At 35.6% G+C, this 18,984-nt stretch overlaps 1 protein-coding gene across 6 annotated transcripts in view; it reads left to right on the plus strand.

Moving 5' to 3' along the window:
• ANKRD12 (ankyrin repeat domain 12) overlaps positions 1–18,984 on the plus strand; it is a 112,275-nt gene that overhangs the window by 65,076 nt on the left and 28,215 nt on the right. For 5 of the 6 annotated variants that reach the window (XM_057526640.1, XM_057526642.1, XM_057526643.1 and 2 more), the window contains one exon: positions 382–529. In XM_057526640.1, coding sequence (XP_057382623.1) covers positions 382–529 — 148 coding nt within the window. Of the gene's footprint in view, positions 1–381; positions 530–8,691; positions 8,738–18,984 lie in introns of those variants that run through there. The other variant, XM_028162344.2, reaches the window with a different exon arrangement.

Raw genomic sequence — 18,984 nt, forward strand, 5'->3', positions numbered from 1 at the left:
TAGCCTGTACATTCCAAGAGGCCAGGGAGCTTTATACTCTTGTTCATTGATTTATCTGAAGAACTTGGAGCAGTGCCTGTTAATAGGTACTCAGTAAATATTTGTCAAATGTATGATGAAACAGGAAGAAAAATAATGAGATTCAGTGCTAAAATAGCCCAGCTTAAATTTTGAGGAGCAAATTTCTTTGTAGTAGATACGATCAGAAGGGGGATGGCGATGAAAATGGAACTTGAGAGTAATTATGATTTAGAATAGACACTGAGGAATGGAGGCAGAGGAGATGAAGCAGGAGGATATTATGAGTGTGATCAAGAGGAAAATGGTTGAAATAATGCAGTCTACGAAAGGACTGAGTCTTCCTACTGTTTAATGTTGCAGATAGTGAAACTGCTACTTCGTCATGGTGGAAATCCATTTCAAGCTAATAAACATGGGGAGCGTCCAGTGGATGTAGCAGAAACAGAGGAGTTGGAATTGCTGCTAAAAAGAGAGGTGCCTTTATCTGATGATGATGAGAGTTACACAGGTTTGTTCCACATGATCTACATTCACCTGTTTGACCTGATATTAGTAGAATATTCTACTTCTGCTTTATAATACCTAAAATGTTGAGTACCTTAGGTAATGCTATCTAGCTATTAAGAATGGTGAATTTAGTAACCTAAATTTAGGTGTTTGCTACATGTCCTCTGTGTAAATGGAGTCATAATGCTCTCGCCCTATTTCTGTGATTTCTTTTCCCCACAGATTGCTGATGTTACATTCAAGCCTGTTGCAGCCTCTCTCCCCATTAATAGCTACCACCACTGCTATACACTACCACCACTAGCTATCCCACATCTGAGTTCTTTTAATTCTTCTATAAGTTAGAGCACCACTAACCAAACTCTTCCTGGCATTAATGAGTCATCTTTGCATTTTTATTTTTGCAATTTAGGTGGTTGAACTCTGGTCATTGTTGTAAAATACAGGCACAGTTTTACAATCACAGTTTTAAAAAGGAAAGACCCGAAAAGAATATTTCATAAAACTTTTGGCATACTCAGAGTTTAAAAAAATAAACATAAACAATTAAAAATATATAAGAAAGTCTTTTATGTACAGATTGGAAGGTTTCACCATGTTTCAGGCAAAAATCAATGGAAAACAATTTAATAAGTCTCATAACTGGCCATATCTTTACAAAATTGTAAACAATTCCTATAAGCAATTAGGTAATAGTACTACTTTTATATTATTTATAAATAAAATGAAACCATACTCATTTAATCTCAGCCGTTACCAGAGGGCAATAGGACAACATCTGTACTTTTAAAAGAGAAAGGTCTACCATTTACTTTTTTTTTTATTGAGGTATAATTGACATATAATATTGTATTAGTTTCACATGTACAACATAATGATTTGTATACACTGAAATATGGTCACTGCAATAAGTCTAGTTAGTAATGGTCACCATACGTAGTTACAAAGTTTTTTCTTTCTTGCTTGTAATGAGGACTTTTAAGATCTACTCTCTTAGCAGCTTTCAAATGTGCAATGCGGTGTTAAGTACAGTCACCATGTACAGTACATCCTCATGACTTATTTATTTTATAACTGGAAGTTTGTACCTTATGACCCCCTTCACGCATTTAACCCACCCCCCATCTCTGACAACCACCAGTCTGTTCTCTGTATGGATGAGCTTGGTTTTTGTTTTTTTAGACTACACGTGTGAGATCTTAGAGTATTTGTCTTTCCCTGTCTGACTTATTTCACTTAGCATAATGACCTCAGGGTCCATCCATATTGTCTCAAATGACAATATTGTGTTCTTTTTTATGGCTGAATAATATTTCATTGTGTATATGTACCACATCTTCTTTATCCATTTATGCATTGATGGACACTTAGGTTGTTTCCATATCTTGGCTATTGGAAATAATGCTGCAGTGATCGTGGAGGTGCATATATTTTTTCGAATTGGTGTTTTCATTTTCTTTGGATAAATAACCAGAGGTGGAATTGGTGGATTACATGGTAGTTCTATTTTTCATTTTTTGAGGAACCTCCATCCTATTTTTTTATAGTGGCTACACCAATTTACATTCCCACCAGTGGTGCAAAAGGGTTCCTTTTTCTCCACATCCTCAAGCCAACACTTGAAATTTCTTGTCTTTTTGATAATAGGTGTTCTGACAGGTATGAGGTGATATTGCATTGTGGTTTTGATTTTCATTTCCCTGATGATTAGTGATGTTGAGCATCTTTTCATGTGTTTGTTGGCCGTCTATACGTCTTCTTTGGGAAAATGTTTATTCAGATCCTCTGCCCAATTTTTAAATTAGATTGTTTGTTTGCTATTGAGTTGTATGATACCAGTTTTTTATGTATTTTGGATATTAACCCCTTATCAGATACATGATTTGCAAAGATTTCCTCCCATTCAGTAGGTTGCCTTTTCATTTTGTTGATGATTTTCTTTGCTGTGCAGAAGTTAAAATCTCAATATTTTATTATGAAAATGTTCAAACACACAGCAAAATTCGGAGAATTGTACAGTGAACCCCCTGTACCCACCAGCTATGTTTTGCAGTTGTTAACTGTTTGCTATATTTCCTTTATTACATTATCACATATCTATTCATCTACCCATCAATTCTTATTTTTTGATGCATTTCAGAATAAGTTGTGGACATCTCTAAATAATTTAACATGCATTTCATTATAACTAGAGTTCAGTTTTTGTATATGATTTTTAGGTAATATTTACATTTGTGAAATTAATAATTCTTTAATAAAACATTCTATGAGCTTTAAGAAATGCATAGACCTTGTATAATCCAACCTTATCAAGATACAGCATATCTCCAATACTCCAGGAAGTTCCTTATGCCCCTTCCTAGTCAGTGCCCACCCCTACCTGATCATTTACAACCCTCATGGTAAAGATGATTAGACAAGAATCACTAAAGGCTGGTAAATCTAGGGAGAATTCTTTTTTTATAAGAGCAGATATTTACATGACCTTTTCACATTACAAGAGAGGAGGAAAAAAAAACGGTTATATGGTAGAGAAATCCACCACCTGGACTGAGTGATCAAAATTAACATCATCAAATGAGACACAGATGCATATCATGTGCCTCTACGTGTGGTACCCTGAGAAGGATAGAACATCACTTGTAGCATTCTGGCTGAGAATGTATAATCATGAGGAATGTTCTGCTTCTTTTTAAAAGCCACTGTCACCAAAGATTAAGAAATGTCAGTGTCATGAACCAGTAAAGGCAATAGAAATGTTCCAGGCTATCCAAAGAGGTAATAATTAAAGGCAGTACCTGCTCCATGACTGTTTTCTGTCCTGGAGGGGGAGAAAGATTATAAAAGACATTATTAGATCATTTAGCAAGGAATATGGACAGTAGATTAGTGTCGTATCAGTGTAAATTTATGAAGTCGACAACTGTACTGTGGTGACGAGAATATCTGTATGTCTTGGGAAATACTAAAGTATATAGGGATAAAGAGCCATGATATATGTAATTTACCCTCATATAGTTCAGGGAAACAAATGTATTTACACACATGTGTATATATAGAGAGAAAGTAAATTATAACACAAGAGAGCAAAACGTTAACAGGAGGAAAACCTGGGTAAAGGGTATATAGTGTTCATTATTTTTTATTTTTCTAACTTTTTGTGAGTTTGAAATTATTTCCAAACAAAATCTAAAATATACAAACACATAAAATTTTTTTGCTTTGTCCATTGAAAAGATCTAAAACTGACTAAGACAGTAGCAGTAATCATTCCTAGTACCCAGATTATAATCAGGAAATATTTCCTCCTAAAAGAAAACCAAGGTTTCTTGGAAAAAATGAGTGATGCTAAGTCTAGGGCAGGAAATGTGTAAGATGAGCTTGGAACATCTTGTCATTTCAGATTTCTGGTCTTGTCAGAGGCCTTAGGAGACAACTTGAACAGTTCCCCACTGGCCAAAAATGCAGTAGTTTGAGTTTCATTAAGGGTGTTAATTGCAAAGGTTTGAAACCCATTGAATATGTTTAAACCCATGAGTCTATGATGATAAATTTTTAAATTTATCATGGTCATCGGAGAACCAATTTGTTATCTTAAAAATTAGGCAAAAAAGAGGAAAAAAAGCAGTCGTTTATTTCACCTTCATATTCCTATATGAACTCTTGTCACTGGGTAACCTCATTATGGGTGAGGAGAAATGTTTTTTATAAGATTAATCCAGCTAAAAGAGTGAAAAGAAAGACTGACCATTTTGCAACCCCCTGTTAGTTAATGTATGGGAGCGTTGAGGATCAACAGTTGCTAACATTAAATTAAAAAGAGAAGGAAAGAAGGCATTGCCTGCCCTTGCTGGAATGCCCCTCTCCTCCACTCCCCAGTCCTCAGGATCCAGCTGCCATCTGCAGGAAATACCCAGACAGAGGAGCGTGCTGAGCTGCACCAAGCAACATTCAGACCGTAGGAAACCCCAACAGCATCGTTTCCCAACAGATAAATTGTACGAAAATAAGAAGAACCTGTAGAAAATAATAAAAATGACTTAAGTGGCATATCACACTTTCAAAAATGGGCAAGACTAAAATATTAAGCATGTATTTAACAGGTAATTTATAGTTCAGGGGCATTTTGTACAAAACTCAGTTAAGGGCTTCCCTGGTGGCACAGTGGTTAAGAATCTGCCTGCCAGTGCAGGGCACACGGGTTCGAGCCCTGGTCCGGGAAGATCCCTCATGCCGCAGAGCAGCTAAGCCCGTGTGCCACAACTACTGAGCCTGCACTCTAGAGCCCGCGAGCCACAATTACTGAACCCGCGTGTCCCAACTACTGAAGCCTGCGCACCTAGAGCCAGTAACTGTGGGGGGAGAGGGGAATAAAGAGACAAAAATGTAATGTTGGTTAAAGGGTTGATAAGCAATATATTGTAGTGGGAATGGTAATGATGGAGCTAAAGCTATAGGCAAAACTGTAAAGGTGGCAGCTTTCCTTTTAGTATGTATTTTCACTCCTTCAGCCTCCAATAAATGTAAACTAAAGTGTTTGGTACATAGACATTGCTTAATAAATATTTGTTGAATTGTGGGGGAGGGGTAACTGGCCCTAAGGGATTATTCCAGAATCCTCCATCCCCCACAGATCCAAGGAGTAACTGGGCTGAGTTTGTCCATTACTGAGACTGGGGAAGTTGGAGAAGACCTAGTCCAGCAACAGGGAGGTCTCCTCCTGGTGCTTCAGTGCTGACTGGCAGTCCTGGGGGAGCCGACTTTCCCTTCCACTGCTTGCAAAGAGCTGCCTCTTGGACTACTTCAGCTTCAACAGCGACAACAAAAGGAGTACTTAAGAAAATTCAAGGACAGTGCAAAGGCTTTTTGGAGCTAATAAAAAACATGATTATATAATCAGACAACACAGTAGATGAGCTGAAGTGGGACTTAAACGATTAGGCTATAAAATCAAGTAAAACAAATCCTCACAACACAGCAAAAATACAAAGAGAAAGAACCCTGAAAGAAGAGATAAGATAAAAGACTTAGGGAATAGATCTAGGAGCTCTAGCAGATCTTTTTTTTTCTTACTTGGAGTATAGTTGCTTTACAATGTTGTGTTAGTTCTGCTGTGCAGCAAAGTGAATCAGTCATATGTATACATATCCACTCTTCTTTAGATTTCCTTCCCATTTAGGTCACCACAGAGCACTGAGTAAGTTCCCTGTGCTATACAGTAGGTTCCGTTATCTATTTTACACATAGTAGTGTATATATGTCAATCCTAATCTCCCAATTCATCCTACCCCCCCATTCCCTGCTTGGTAACTGTAAGTTTGTTCTCTACACCTGTGACTATTTCTGCTTTGCAAATAAGTTCATCTGTACCATTTTTCTAGATTCCACATGCAAGCAATATTATACATTTGTTTTTTTCTTTCTGACTTACTTCACTCTGTATGACAATCTGTAGGTCCATCCACATCTCTGCAAATGGCACTATTTCATTATTTTTTATGGTTGAGTAATATTCCATTGTGTATATGTACCACATCTTTATCCATTCCTCTGTCAATGGACATTTAAGTTGCTTCCATGTCCTAGCTATAGTAGGAGCGCTAACAGATTTAGCATATGAATAATAGCTAGTTATGGGAATTTAAAAGGGAAAAAAAGAAACAGGTGGAGAATAGTCCATAATTATACAAATCGAAGAAAATGTTCCTGAGCTGAAGCAAGCCCGAGTCTATCAGTTATAAAGCTCAGTGAGCTCCAGGTGGATTGATGGAAGAAGCATGTACACATACCCCTAGACATATTTTGATCAAATTCCTTGTAAATTCTGAGTGTAGCAAGTTACAAGGAAATACAGTCGCATTGGCATTGGACTTCTAACTTACAACAGTGGAAGATAGACTACTGAGAGAAAAGAACTGCAGCATAAGAATTATGTACCTGGCCAAGGTATTGTTCACTTGTTAGGGTAAAAGAAAGATAATTTAGGGGTTTAAAAGCTATATCAATGTATTTTCTTACTTTTTTAAAAAAGAAGTTATGGAAGAATAAACCAACATCTTATAAAAGTGGTTACCTAATAGGAGAAGGGGTTAAAAGAAAGGTATGTGAATTGTTAGTCTTTTTGAAAAACAGTCTGGCAACAGCTAACAAAATACAAGGGCTCTTACCTTTTAGAGAAATATACTGAAATATTTCTGGATGAAATGATACCATGAATGGGATGTGCTTCAAAATGATACAGGAGTAGGATGAATAGAGGTATGGGTTGGCCAGAGATTGATGGCTATTGGAGCTGAGTGATGAATACATGGGGGATCAGTATAACATTCTGTCTACTTTTGTGTAAAGTCAAAATTTACCATTGTAAATACAGTTTTAAAAATACTTATGCTCCTTAATATAGTAGTCATACTTCTGGGAATATGCCATGTTTATTACAGCAGTGCTTTCAGTGGCAAAAGAAAAAATGTATAGTCATACAGGGGATCAGTTGCATAAATCAAGGTATATAGCCACACCACAGACTATTGTACAGCCATGAAAAGGTATATCTTAACACTGTACCAGTTACTTGGAGAGATTTTCATAAGATATTATTGAGTCAGAACGGTCAAGACGAAGGATCATAATATCTCATTTTTGTAAAATGAACAGTGTTTTAAAAATCTACATGTTTGTATATGCACATATATTTGTGTAAAATTTTATAAACATGGAGTAAAATCTGGAAGGGTGTATCTCAGGCTGCTAATGAGGCATGTGTTGGGGGTCAAGTGGCAGAGGAAGGGATGACTTGGGTGGAGGGAAAGGAGGTAGAGCTGGACACAGTGGTGTAATAATATTTTTGTACACATAAATATACAGGACTCTACAAAATCTCTTGCCCTGCACCACTGTTTATTTAATCCCCATTCCCTTCCCTTCACAACTAAGTTTCTTAAAGTGCATTGTGGTGCACTTAAAGTACCTTCCATCCAATCTGTGTTTACTAACATCACACATGATCTTCCAACAACAAACCCCTTAGCTGTCTTTTTAGTCTCTCTGTGGGATTTGACAGTGTTGATTGTGTTCTTCCTAAAATTCTCTGGTCCTGGTTTCAGAGAGGCAGTTCTCTTCTGGCTTTTTCTCCTGGAAGATAATTCTCTTCCAGCTTCTCAGACTGTTCCTTCTCTGGTTCCTTCCAGATCTCATCTCTTCGTTTCTTCCTCATTCTCTTCCCATACACCCCTGTGTTCATTTTTCCAAAGATTTACTTTCTGGAACCCTCTTCTCATACCAGATAATCTCCCAAATAAAGTTCACCCACACTTACAGCTTTAACTACCATCTATGTTGTGAAGCCTTTTAAATATCTCTTTATTCCATACATTTCGCTTACGCTTCATGCATATATATTTAACTGCTCTCCGGATGTTACCACTTAGAATTACCACAGAAATCAGTGTACCTGAAATGAACTTCTTTTTTCACATTTACACTCCTCTTCTTGTTTTTCCTGTCTCATCATTGAGCTATATGTATGTCCTAAACTTGATAGTCATCCTAAATTCGTCTTCCTCCTTTTTCTTCAGGTCAATTAGTCTACAGCTGTGTTTGTGCACCCATGATGCGTGAGGCATTGTTTAAGCACTGGAGATCTAGCTGATTAAGAAAGTGGAGATACTAACATAATCATCCCCTAACCCTTGTCACTTCTTATTTTCAAAATATTTGTAAATCCATCTACCAGTTGGAAGCTGAAAGTCATTTGAACATCTTTGTGCTGTGTGAAATCAGGATTATAATAGCTGAATTACATAGGCTTCCGCAAGAAAGTAAGAAAATAAGATTTGAAAACTAGGAACATTTCACATGGTATGTTAATACTCCCATTTATTATGGCTACAAACTCTGTAATCTTGGTCTCTTCAGAAAACAGTAGCTGTGAAAAGCAGCTTTGGTTAAAAATCTTTCTGTGAGAAAGAAGTGCTGCAGTAAGTTTTTCCCATGGAAGAAGTTAGGTATCTTATTTGAACTTACGTGTTTCATTAGAGTGAAACACATCTTTTAGAATCTTTTTTGATTATCACCGATATTGTTTCATGTGTTCATCAGCTATGTATTGATTTTTCAGCATACTTATTTTCCTCATGGTGAATGTGCCTGAATTATTGCTTGATCAAAATCCCTCAAGGAATGATTCAAAAATCATCAGTAAAAATCATCCGTAAGTATCATACAAAGATTTTGAAGTTGCTGAAAAAGACTGATAAAAATACCCAAATTTATTGCTTAATTTACATGAGGTCCTTGTTAGACTTAACGTCATCTAATCTAAATTCAGAATGTGTTAATATTTAATCAAGTATTCATTTTACTGCCCATAGACGTTTGTACATACAAAGCCTGATAGCATCGTTACCCATCTTGTATGTTATGTCATCCATGTGACAGATACACTTTAAGTGTTGCCAAGTTAGAGAATATAACTGACTATGGATTTCAGAACTTAATGAATTTGGAGTAGATAAAAAGGTACTATACGTGTAACATTTTAAAAACGGTTTATTCCATTAGTCATTGTGCTTTGTGACAGTGCTACTGAGAGTAGCTGTTCTGCAAACTGTTACTGTGCCTCAGGATACAGAGCTTGTGCCAGAGTGTACATCAGTGCACTGCTTCCTTCATCAGAGGAAAAAATGCTGTGACAAAAATGTCAGCTGAACTAAGTGTGCTCGTGACATAACTGATTTCCGTCTCTGGCACAAGCCCGTTATTTCATCGTTTCATCACAGATTTGTAATAAACAATTGGCAGAGTGGCCTTAAGTTCATGGACCACACTGAGTAGCCATTTTATGTTGTGCGTATCAGACATTTATGATATTGTTGCAGGAAATACATGTCCTGGTTACTACAGCTTATTTGTATACAAATGTGTGGCACTTTTAAATTTGCATAATTCTTTAGTTGTTTTCCCCCAACCTCTGCCCTTTTTCCACAGTCTTATTCCACATTACCTTCCTGACAGAATTCTATCTAATAATAGTGTTTGCTACAAATAATTGCTTCTTGCTACCCTGCTGAAAGCTCAGTCATATTCAGAGAGCCAGACCATGCTCATAAACCATAATTACGGTAACAGAGGTGTCACACGGTGCCTCTCCCGATACTTTCTGACACTCCTTAATTGCCAAAGTAGAGATTCTGCTGCAAGTTTGCAGACCCTGGTTTTATTACTTAAACACAGTGCCCAGTGGGCAAAGTTGAAAATGCCAGGCATTGTTAAAATAATTATTCATCATTTTCTTACCTTACTTTGACTGCCAATAATCTGGCCATGTTTATTAAGCAGCTGCTATACACTTTCCTCACTTGCATGCTTCAGCTTAAGCAAGGAAATGCTCCATCATAATAAATAGACAAGCTACATTTAGAGTCTACCATAAGACAGATTAGGAAACTTTTTAAAAGACCGTGATATGTTGTTACCCTCTAGTGTTTACTGAGTGCATTTCTGTGTCATAAAATACACAAAATGACCAGTATTTTGAAGCCTTATTTTCTGAATGTTAAAACAGTAGATTGTAACTATTCTAAATATATTGTCATATTTGGTAAACTTATATCCTCAGTTTTATATTTCAGGAGCTATGAAAAAATGACTGTTGATACATGCACATATGGAATTATAACAGTTAAAATAAATCAAGAGGTACAAAAAACAATTATTTAAGTCAAAATATACCAGAAATTTTTATTAAATGGATTATGTGATGTTAACAGTTTAAGTAGGAAGAAGCATCACCTTTGGAAGTTTTAAAGCAAACTTTTTAACCTTGGAAGCATAAACACTGCAGGTAGAAATTACATAGCGGAAGCACCATATTTGGTGTTCAGCACCCTTTATTTTTCACATATATGTCACTGTAGTATTGATGCTTACAATAAATGAAAAGGCACTTAAATATCCATGATGTGCAGAGGGCTGAGCATACAGCATGATAAGCAATGAGATATTCTTTAATTTAATGATCAATTAAAAGAAATTCTGGGATTTCCCTGGTGGCGCAGTGGTTAAGACTCCACACTCCCAGTGCAGGGGGCCCAGGTTCGATCCCTGGTCAAGGAACTAGATCCCACATTCATGCCACAACTAAGAGTTCACATGCCACAACTAAGAGTTCACATGCCACAACTAAGGAGCCTGCGAGCTGCAACTAAGACCCAGTGCAACCAAATAAATAAGTTTAAAAAAAGGGGAAAAAAAGAAATTCTATCACTGTGTTTTGCATACTCTGCTTTTTCTCCTCTGCTTTGTGACATATATGGTGCACTTTATACACAGAGTTCTGATTTTACTTTTTCAAACTTTTTTCTAAATATCACCAGCTACTTCTGCCTGAAACTTAAACAACCAAAACCCCTACAGTTCTCTTATTTGAAAATCAGTACTTTAAAATCAATACAGATTTTATCATGTGTTTTATGTGGATTCATTATATCAACCTAATTCTAAAGCTTAAGAATTTTAAATTCAAAGTTGAGTGTTTTTGGGGTTTTTTTTCAAGAAAATTTTATATGTCAAATTTTGTTAAGTAGAGGAAAAGGGAAAGAAATTATAAATACCTAAATTACCATACTATAAGCATTTACTCTTTAGTAGTGTCTATAAAAATTACATAGTTCTATATTTTTTACTTGTTCATGTATCAGAAAAATAAATGGGAAATTGTGACTGCAGCTGGGATGTTCTTTGGATGCAAATGAATGTCTTTAAATTTTTATGTTACATAAAATAATAGTCCTCTAAATAGCTCTCTTTGAATTTTATGTAAATATAGTAGTCAAGAAATTTTTAGTGTGTTTGCCCAAAATATGTAAAATTGCTTATTGCAGATACCAAAACTAATAGATTTTTTGTTAAAAATATTTTAGCTTGATGGTTTTCCTTAAAAACTGAATTTGTACCAGTGCCTAGCAACTTAAAGTGAGTCTGTCACATAATTATAGTCCTTGAGATATTGCTGAATATTTAAGACTTAAAGCTCTATGAAGGGTACATTTGGGCAGAACCCTTAAAAAAAGACCTTTGACTTTAAAATATATATGCATACAGTTAAATGAGTTTAGCCTTAGCTATATCATCCTGTTTTATCTAGTCATGGTTTGAAGGACCTCCATGTAATATATATATATGTATGTATGTGTGTGTGTATATATATATATATAGAGAGAGAGAGATATAAATATCTATTTATCTATCTATCTATCTCTCTCTATATATAGATGGAATAGCCGAGACTGGGTGATTTTTGTCAGTTTCCTGTAGTGACATCAAAATTTTTGTAGTGATACCAATCATATTTTTCAGAGGGGGAAAATCTTGATAATTTTTATTTATAGAATTCGTTTCTGTGTTACTGACATGTTGGTAGAAAGGCCATGCATAACTACTAATAGAGGGAGTGTAAAGAGTGGTGTGATACTTGATTTTACTTTTTATGTAAATTTTGCTTTTAGACATAGTATTTTCAATTATTGATTATATTCTCTTCCCTCTCCAGCTCACCCCTAAATTCTTAGCTATAACTCTCACCTATATCTGTTACTTTAGAAATACAGTGAAAATATGTTCTCATATGGCATACTTACTTCCAAATAAATGTATGACTACTTTTCTCCTGTATAGTAGAATTAAAATATCTAACCTTTACTTAGGAAAATTGAGGTTTAGAAATGGAGATTTAGAAGAAACTGTATACAATTACCCAATATTTTATTTTCCTGTCTCTAAGCTGCATTTCTCAAGTCAATTTAGGGATATAAAAGCTGTAAAGATTTGTTTCCTAAAATGCAGGTGTTTTTTTCTAATGTTACTTCCTTAGCTAGGTAACATAAATAAGTTATATAATCAATTCTTAAATATACTAGTTGTGGTTAGTGGACTATTGCAAAGCAGAGGAACAACCCAAATAGGCATAAGAGAAGCCCGCCTCAGTTGTGAACTACCCCTGTCAGTGGAGCCCCGGAGACTCTGAAACTCAGAGAAGACTGCAGTTAGAGAGGACCACGGACCACTCGTGCAGGGGAACACCTGCTGTAGAGGTCCTCCACAAAACTGCTGAAGAAACAAGTTTTCCCCTTTATCAGTATGAAAAGAAATCCAGAGATTTGAGGAAAATCAACTGAATGAAAACGAGAAGGGCCAAAATGAACAAGCACAACAGCTGATTTGGAGAATGTAAATTACATAGGAAGCAGAAGGGTAAGTTCTTCTCAGTATGCGTGGAGACACTGGGGGTGGGGGGCAGTCGATCCACTAACCATAACAAAAGGCCACCCTGAAAAAGTCGACAAGGGAAGTCCTTGAAATTCAAAATGTTTATCGTTACTGAAAGTAAATATTCCATATAGGGCTAAAGAATGGACTGGACATTGCTGAAGATCTAATTTGAGATCTATGAGAAGGGCAACATATAAAACATTAAAAAAATCATTGGAAATATGAGAAAAATGGTTCAAATAGACAAAAAACATACCCAGGATATGCAGTATTCACTTTACAAAAAAGGGCAAATGTTGGGAGAAAGTAATTTTTTTAATGGAAGAAGATGTCCCTTAACTGGACAAAGAGGGTAATTTTACTTAAAAACAAAAGCAAAACAAAAAGTAAGGAAAGGATACATTTACATGTATCTAGATGTATCCACATCTAGATACATCATGACTTCAAGGATAAAGATTATTTAAAATCTTATAAATGCCCAGACTCAGGTAAACATGTTACCTACAGAAGAAGGAGAGGGAATCCGATTTCTTGTTCTTAAAGATGTTGTGAGAAGACTGTGTAGCTACAGTCACAACGTTCTGTGAAAATTATTTTGAACCTAGAATTCCATTCCCAACCTGTCACTCAAGTGCAAGGGCTAAAGAAAAACATCATTAGACATACATTCTATTCTCTTTCTGAAAAAATTATTCAAATATATTACTTTTCAGTGACACAAAATACAAGTCTAAGAGGAAAATATGAAGACTATGGATTTTGATGAAAAATTTGCAAGTGACAGCAATGAGCAGTTGGCATATTTTAGGACAAAATGTCAGCTTTGTGAAGAATGTTATCAAGAAAAGAGTAGATTACCACATACATAGTGTGTGAATTAGATTCTGAGAATTCACTGTGTCATGGTATTGATAATACGAAGATGAACAAGACAGAAGGCAAAACCTCAAGGGAAAATAAACTATATATACAAGTCACAGGCTAAATATTGACAGAAAGAAAGCTAAAACGTGGTCTGAGTTGGGGGTGCTCATGGAGTATAAGCGTGCTTTCTGAAATGACAATAGTAGACCGCCTTGGTCAGGGAATTTAGAAGAGCCAAGAGGACAGACTTGAGGTTCAGAAATTCTGTTCACTTTATTATTTCTAAGTTAGTTAAATTCAAATAAAATCAAATGTAATACTTTTAAGTTATGAAGAATGATTCGCTTGAGTGATGGGGCTATATTATGGTTGACTTTTCTTTACCCATCTCTATATTTTCCTGGTTTTCTAACATTAACTGTTTTTTACTTTTGTAATAAAAGAATAATAAATACTACTTGAAAATGAAACAGAAGCAATGTTAATAAATGAAGATCACTAAAGAAGTTTATCTTAGGACTTTTTTATGCATTAGCGCATCTCTGAATAAAAATGATATATATAAACACAATTCCAAATTTTTTTTAAAGTACTATTCCTGTTGTTAAAAGAATTCATAATTCTGATTGAGTACATTACACCAAAAAAAGAAAAAAAAAGGCTTTCAACATTGTAGAGTTTTTGGCAATGGAAATCAAGCCAAAACCATCATTTTTTCCCCACTGTGTGGAGTGCTGTATTAATTTAATCATAAGAGCTCGTATTTTAGTGCTCCTATACTATTATGTAGGTTTCAGCCCTGGATCTCGAGTTCTGGGTAAGTTAGTTAACCTGTACGTGCTTACGTTCCACATCTGTAAAATAGGAATTACAGTACATACAGTTCCTGAGTACATACAGTACTTAACGGTGGTGTGGTAAATAAAGGTTAAATGAGTTAATATACAAAGACACATAGACTATTGACTGGCACAGAGTAAGCACTTGATAAATGTTTCCTTTAAAAACAGTGAAAACCTGAAATAAAGTTATCATATTAGACATGTCCAGTTATTTAAAATGAAACATTCAGGACCATCCTTTATATGATATTGCAGTCTTATAATCTTTAAAATGTCATTTTTATTTACCATCATAAAGATGAAAAATCTAATCAAGTTCACTGGTTTATATAGTCATTTAAAGTAGTCAAGACGGCTTTTTTCCTTTATTTTTTTTTCTAGCTTTATTGAGATAATTGATATAGAACATTGTATAAGTTTAAGGTGTAAGTGTAATTATTTGATATATGTATATATTGCAAAGTGATTACCACAGTAAGGTTAGTTGACACATCCATCACCTAACCTGATTACAATTTTGTGTGTGTTGTAAGAACGTTTAAAATCTACCCTTAGCAACTTTCAGGTATACAGTACAGTATTGTTAACTGTAGTCACCTTGCTGGTATGATTTTTTTGTTTTTTGCCATAGAGCCTACAGTTAACTCATTTACTGTCTTTAATGAAAGAGTATCTTTTCATATGTATTCCTGAAAATGTGCTTACATATTACCTGATTTTATACTCAGAAAATTATTTATTTTAAAACTCCCTAAGTATAGTATATATGTTATGGTGGGGGGGGGTAATTCTGTACATTGTATGATATATATTCATTGTTGAAAACATTTTTAAATAGATTAATTGTATGCAAATTAATGTTTTTAGTTTCAATATAGAAATTTTTAATTTCTATAGTGAAAGTACAGAGCAGAAAGAGGAGTGGTATTATGAATCCATGTATACTTATTACCCACTTTTAATCATTACCACCTAATGGCCAATCTTGTTTTGTTCTATCCATTCTTCCCTATCCCATCATTTTGAAGTCATTTTATTAGAAAATATTTTAGTAGGTACCTCTTAAAAGATAGGAATTTTAAAAAACATATCATTATCATACCTAAGCTAACTAAACTGTATTACTAGTAAATATTTGGTTATTGTTCCAAGTTCTCATTGCCTCATAAAATCATAAGTTTTTTTCAACTTTTTCAAAATCTGAATCCAAATGAAGTCCATATATTGCAGTTGGGTGATTCGTTTGAGTATCTTTTAATCTGTAAATATCCCCTTCCATTCTTATGTTCTTGTATTTTTCTCTTGTTGAAAAAATTATGTGCCTGGCAGTTTTTCCCAAAGTCTGGATCTTGCTCATTGCATCTCCATGATTTTAGTTAAGGAAAACTGTTTTCCAAATATTTTTCTTATCTCAATTTCACATTTTCTTTGTTAACCTACAATGAGTTTAGTGGTAAACTGACTTTAATATTGGAAAGAAAGAGTTGCTTGTGGTGATTACAAAGGGATTTAGCCACAGATTGAGCAGGAGATTATTTTAATGGTTCTGATCAATTTTCTTAATTTTTGTCAAGACAGAGGTGAACATTAGGCTCCTTTTGAAACTGATTTCTAGCACTTAGTATTGGCATAAACTCTGTATAAGTTATCTAAATATTTTACATGCTGATACTGCCCATAATTTTAAAACCTTATTTTTCATCACTGCTTTTCAAAATGTGACACACTCTAATATATATCTAGTATTTATATGGGTTCTCTAATTTTCCTTTTCTTCACACTTGAACAGTCTTTATTTCAGCTTCTGAAGGAGGCTAATTTTTCCATTTTCATAAAATACAAATTACATGTGTACTCAAATAATTGTACAGACGCCACACTATATAAAGATGGTGCCATTGTTTAAAAGTAAGTTTCTGGCTGACTCAGAAAGGTTCAGCAGCTGATGTATAAAAGCATGAGCTCAGTACAGGAAGAATATTGGAAGTGTTAGTGCATAAGGTGTGAAAGTGCAGGCTATACAAAATCTAAGGGTGGCTGAAAGCCGTTCAAGTAACAGACCTAATCTCCACGTGACCAGTGATGTGGGAACTGATACCGTGTGGGTGAAGTGGTTGCCACCTCTTCAAAGTGCTGACTTTAAGAAGACGTCAGCAATGAATGAGACAGAAAGTAGTAGTAGTCAATGGCACTTGGACGTTAAACAAAATTGTAAAGTGGATAAATTTGTGTTACATGTTTGGTTTTTTTTAAACATCTTTATTGGAGCATAATTGCTTTACAGTGGTGTGTTAGTTTCTACTTGTGTTACATGTTTCTGTTCCTTTCTGCAGTCCTCCTGTCTGTCCACCATAAGCACCCTGACTTGATTTCTTGACATCTTAATCCAGTTCTGAGATCCCCTAGTTGTATGACTCATTCTACATTTATTAAGTATCTGCACATGCTAGGTATTACAAAAGTCCCTAAGTATAAGTCACAGACTTGTATTTGAAGTATCTGTTGGGTAAGTGAAAAACAGAAACAGAACAGTAGAGCTACCTCACTGGAGGTTACCTTCCCACAAAGAACTCCCAAATTCCATAAATAGGCGTTTTTATTCTCAGTAAATGCACTACTATCCCTACCATCCTCCGTCCCACAAATAGATAATACCTAAGTTTTTCATTCTCCAGGTGCTATAATTTACACAGGTGCTTATTAATAAAGTAGTATACTTTTATAAGTTTACAAGAAGCTGAAGTGTGTGTGTGTGTGCGCATGCGCGTTCGTGTATTTAAGCACTTATTCATCTAGAATAGGTGGAATGCATAGGGGATATTGTAGAACAGATAGCCTTCTCTTTGCCCCTTGACTTTCCTGGGAAACGATCTTTGACCTCCCAAATCCCAGTGATCAGGATAGCAGCAATAAAATATACACATCTTTTGGAATGGTTTCAAACCAGTGATGTTCCCAGGGGTAAATGAGAAGTTAACTTTACCTCCTTCCAGATCAATCCAAATAAACATATAAGTAAATACCAATGCAGACATAGCCTCAAGACAAGTCCCCTACCCAACCTCCTCCCCACAACAGATTCCTACCCCTGTGCCCTTCCTAAAATATAAATTCTTGAACTGCACCTCTCCTTGACCGATAATCTAAAATATCTTCTAGTTAAGTAGATGGAAAATAATAAAGAGTAACTGATTAAAGACAAATATATGATATTTAATCTTTGGAATCTAAAATAAATGATACAAATGAGCTTATTTACAAAACAGAAACAGACTCACAGACATAGAACACAAATTTATGGTTACCAAAGGGGAAAGTGGGAGTGGGGTAGATTAGAGGTTGAGATTAACAGATACACACTACTATATTCAAAATAGATAAACAACAAGGGGCTTCCCTGGTGGCGCAGTGGTTGAGAAACTGCCTGCCAATGCAGGGGACACGGGTTCGAGCCCTGGTCTGGGAAGATCCCCCATGCCGTGGCGCGACTAGGCCCGTGAGCCACAATTGGTGAGCCTCCGCGTCAGGAGCCTGTGCTCCGCAACAAGAGAGGCCGCGACAGTGAGAGGCTCGCGCACCGTGATGAAGAGTGGCCCCCACTTGCCACAGCTAGAGAAAGCCCTCGCACAGAAACGAAGACCCAACACAAACATACATAAATAAATAAATAAATAAATAAATAATTTTTTTAAAAAAGGATTTACACACAACTATATTCAATATCTTATAATAAGCTATAATGAAAAAATGGAAAAAATATATATATACATTTATATATAAAACTGAGTTACCTGAAACTAACACAATATTGTAAATCAACTATACTTCAGTTTTTTTAAAAAAGTAACTGATGAGAATCTACATAAACGTGCATAGAAGTTTGGGGACTAGGAAGTAATACACTGGTATGGCAAATGTGTATAGCAAGAAGGAATGAAAGATGGGAGATGATGTAGAACATGCTCTGAAGGCGGATGAAGACACCCCGGGCTATATCCCCTAATGGTGAGGTGACCTTGGACAAGCTACTTATTAGCTCTTACTCTGTTTATGTGTCTCTTAAATGGGGATAATAATTGATGGTATTAATAGTTGATGGTATTAGTAGTAGAGATAGTGCTTCAGATTTTGGGAAGTCTTTTATCCTAGAGGCAGGAACCCTCAGATGAGAAGAAACATGATATGATCTGTAATGCTGGCCACATTGTGGTTTCAGGTGATAACTGATCTAGGCAAGCACTGGTGAGGACCTGAGCTGGGACAGTGGCCATGGGGATCGAGAGAAGATGGACGTAAGAGATAGTCCAGAGAGTGACACTTGAACGGTTGAATTTGGAAGCTGAGGAATTGAGAGAGTTGCAAAAGACTCTGAGGTTTTTAGTTTGAATAAGTGGGTTGTTGTCACACCAGAGGTGGGAAAACATTGGCTTTTAGCAGCAAGAGGAAGCAGTTGTGGAAGAGAAAGTAATGAGTTGAATGT

This window comes from Balaenoptera acutorostrata, chromosome 13 (genome assembly GCF_949987535.1).
Source record: "Balaenoptera acutorostrata chromosome 13, mBalAcu1.1, whole genome shotgun sequence".
Classification (NCBI taxonomy): Eukaryota; Metazoa; Chordata; class Mammalia; order Artiodactyla; family Balaenopteridae; genus Balaenoptera; species Balaenoptera acutorostrata.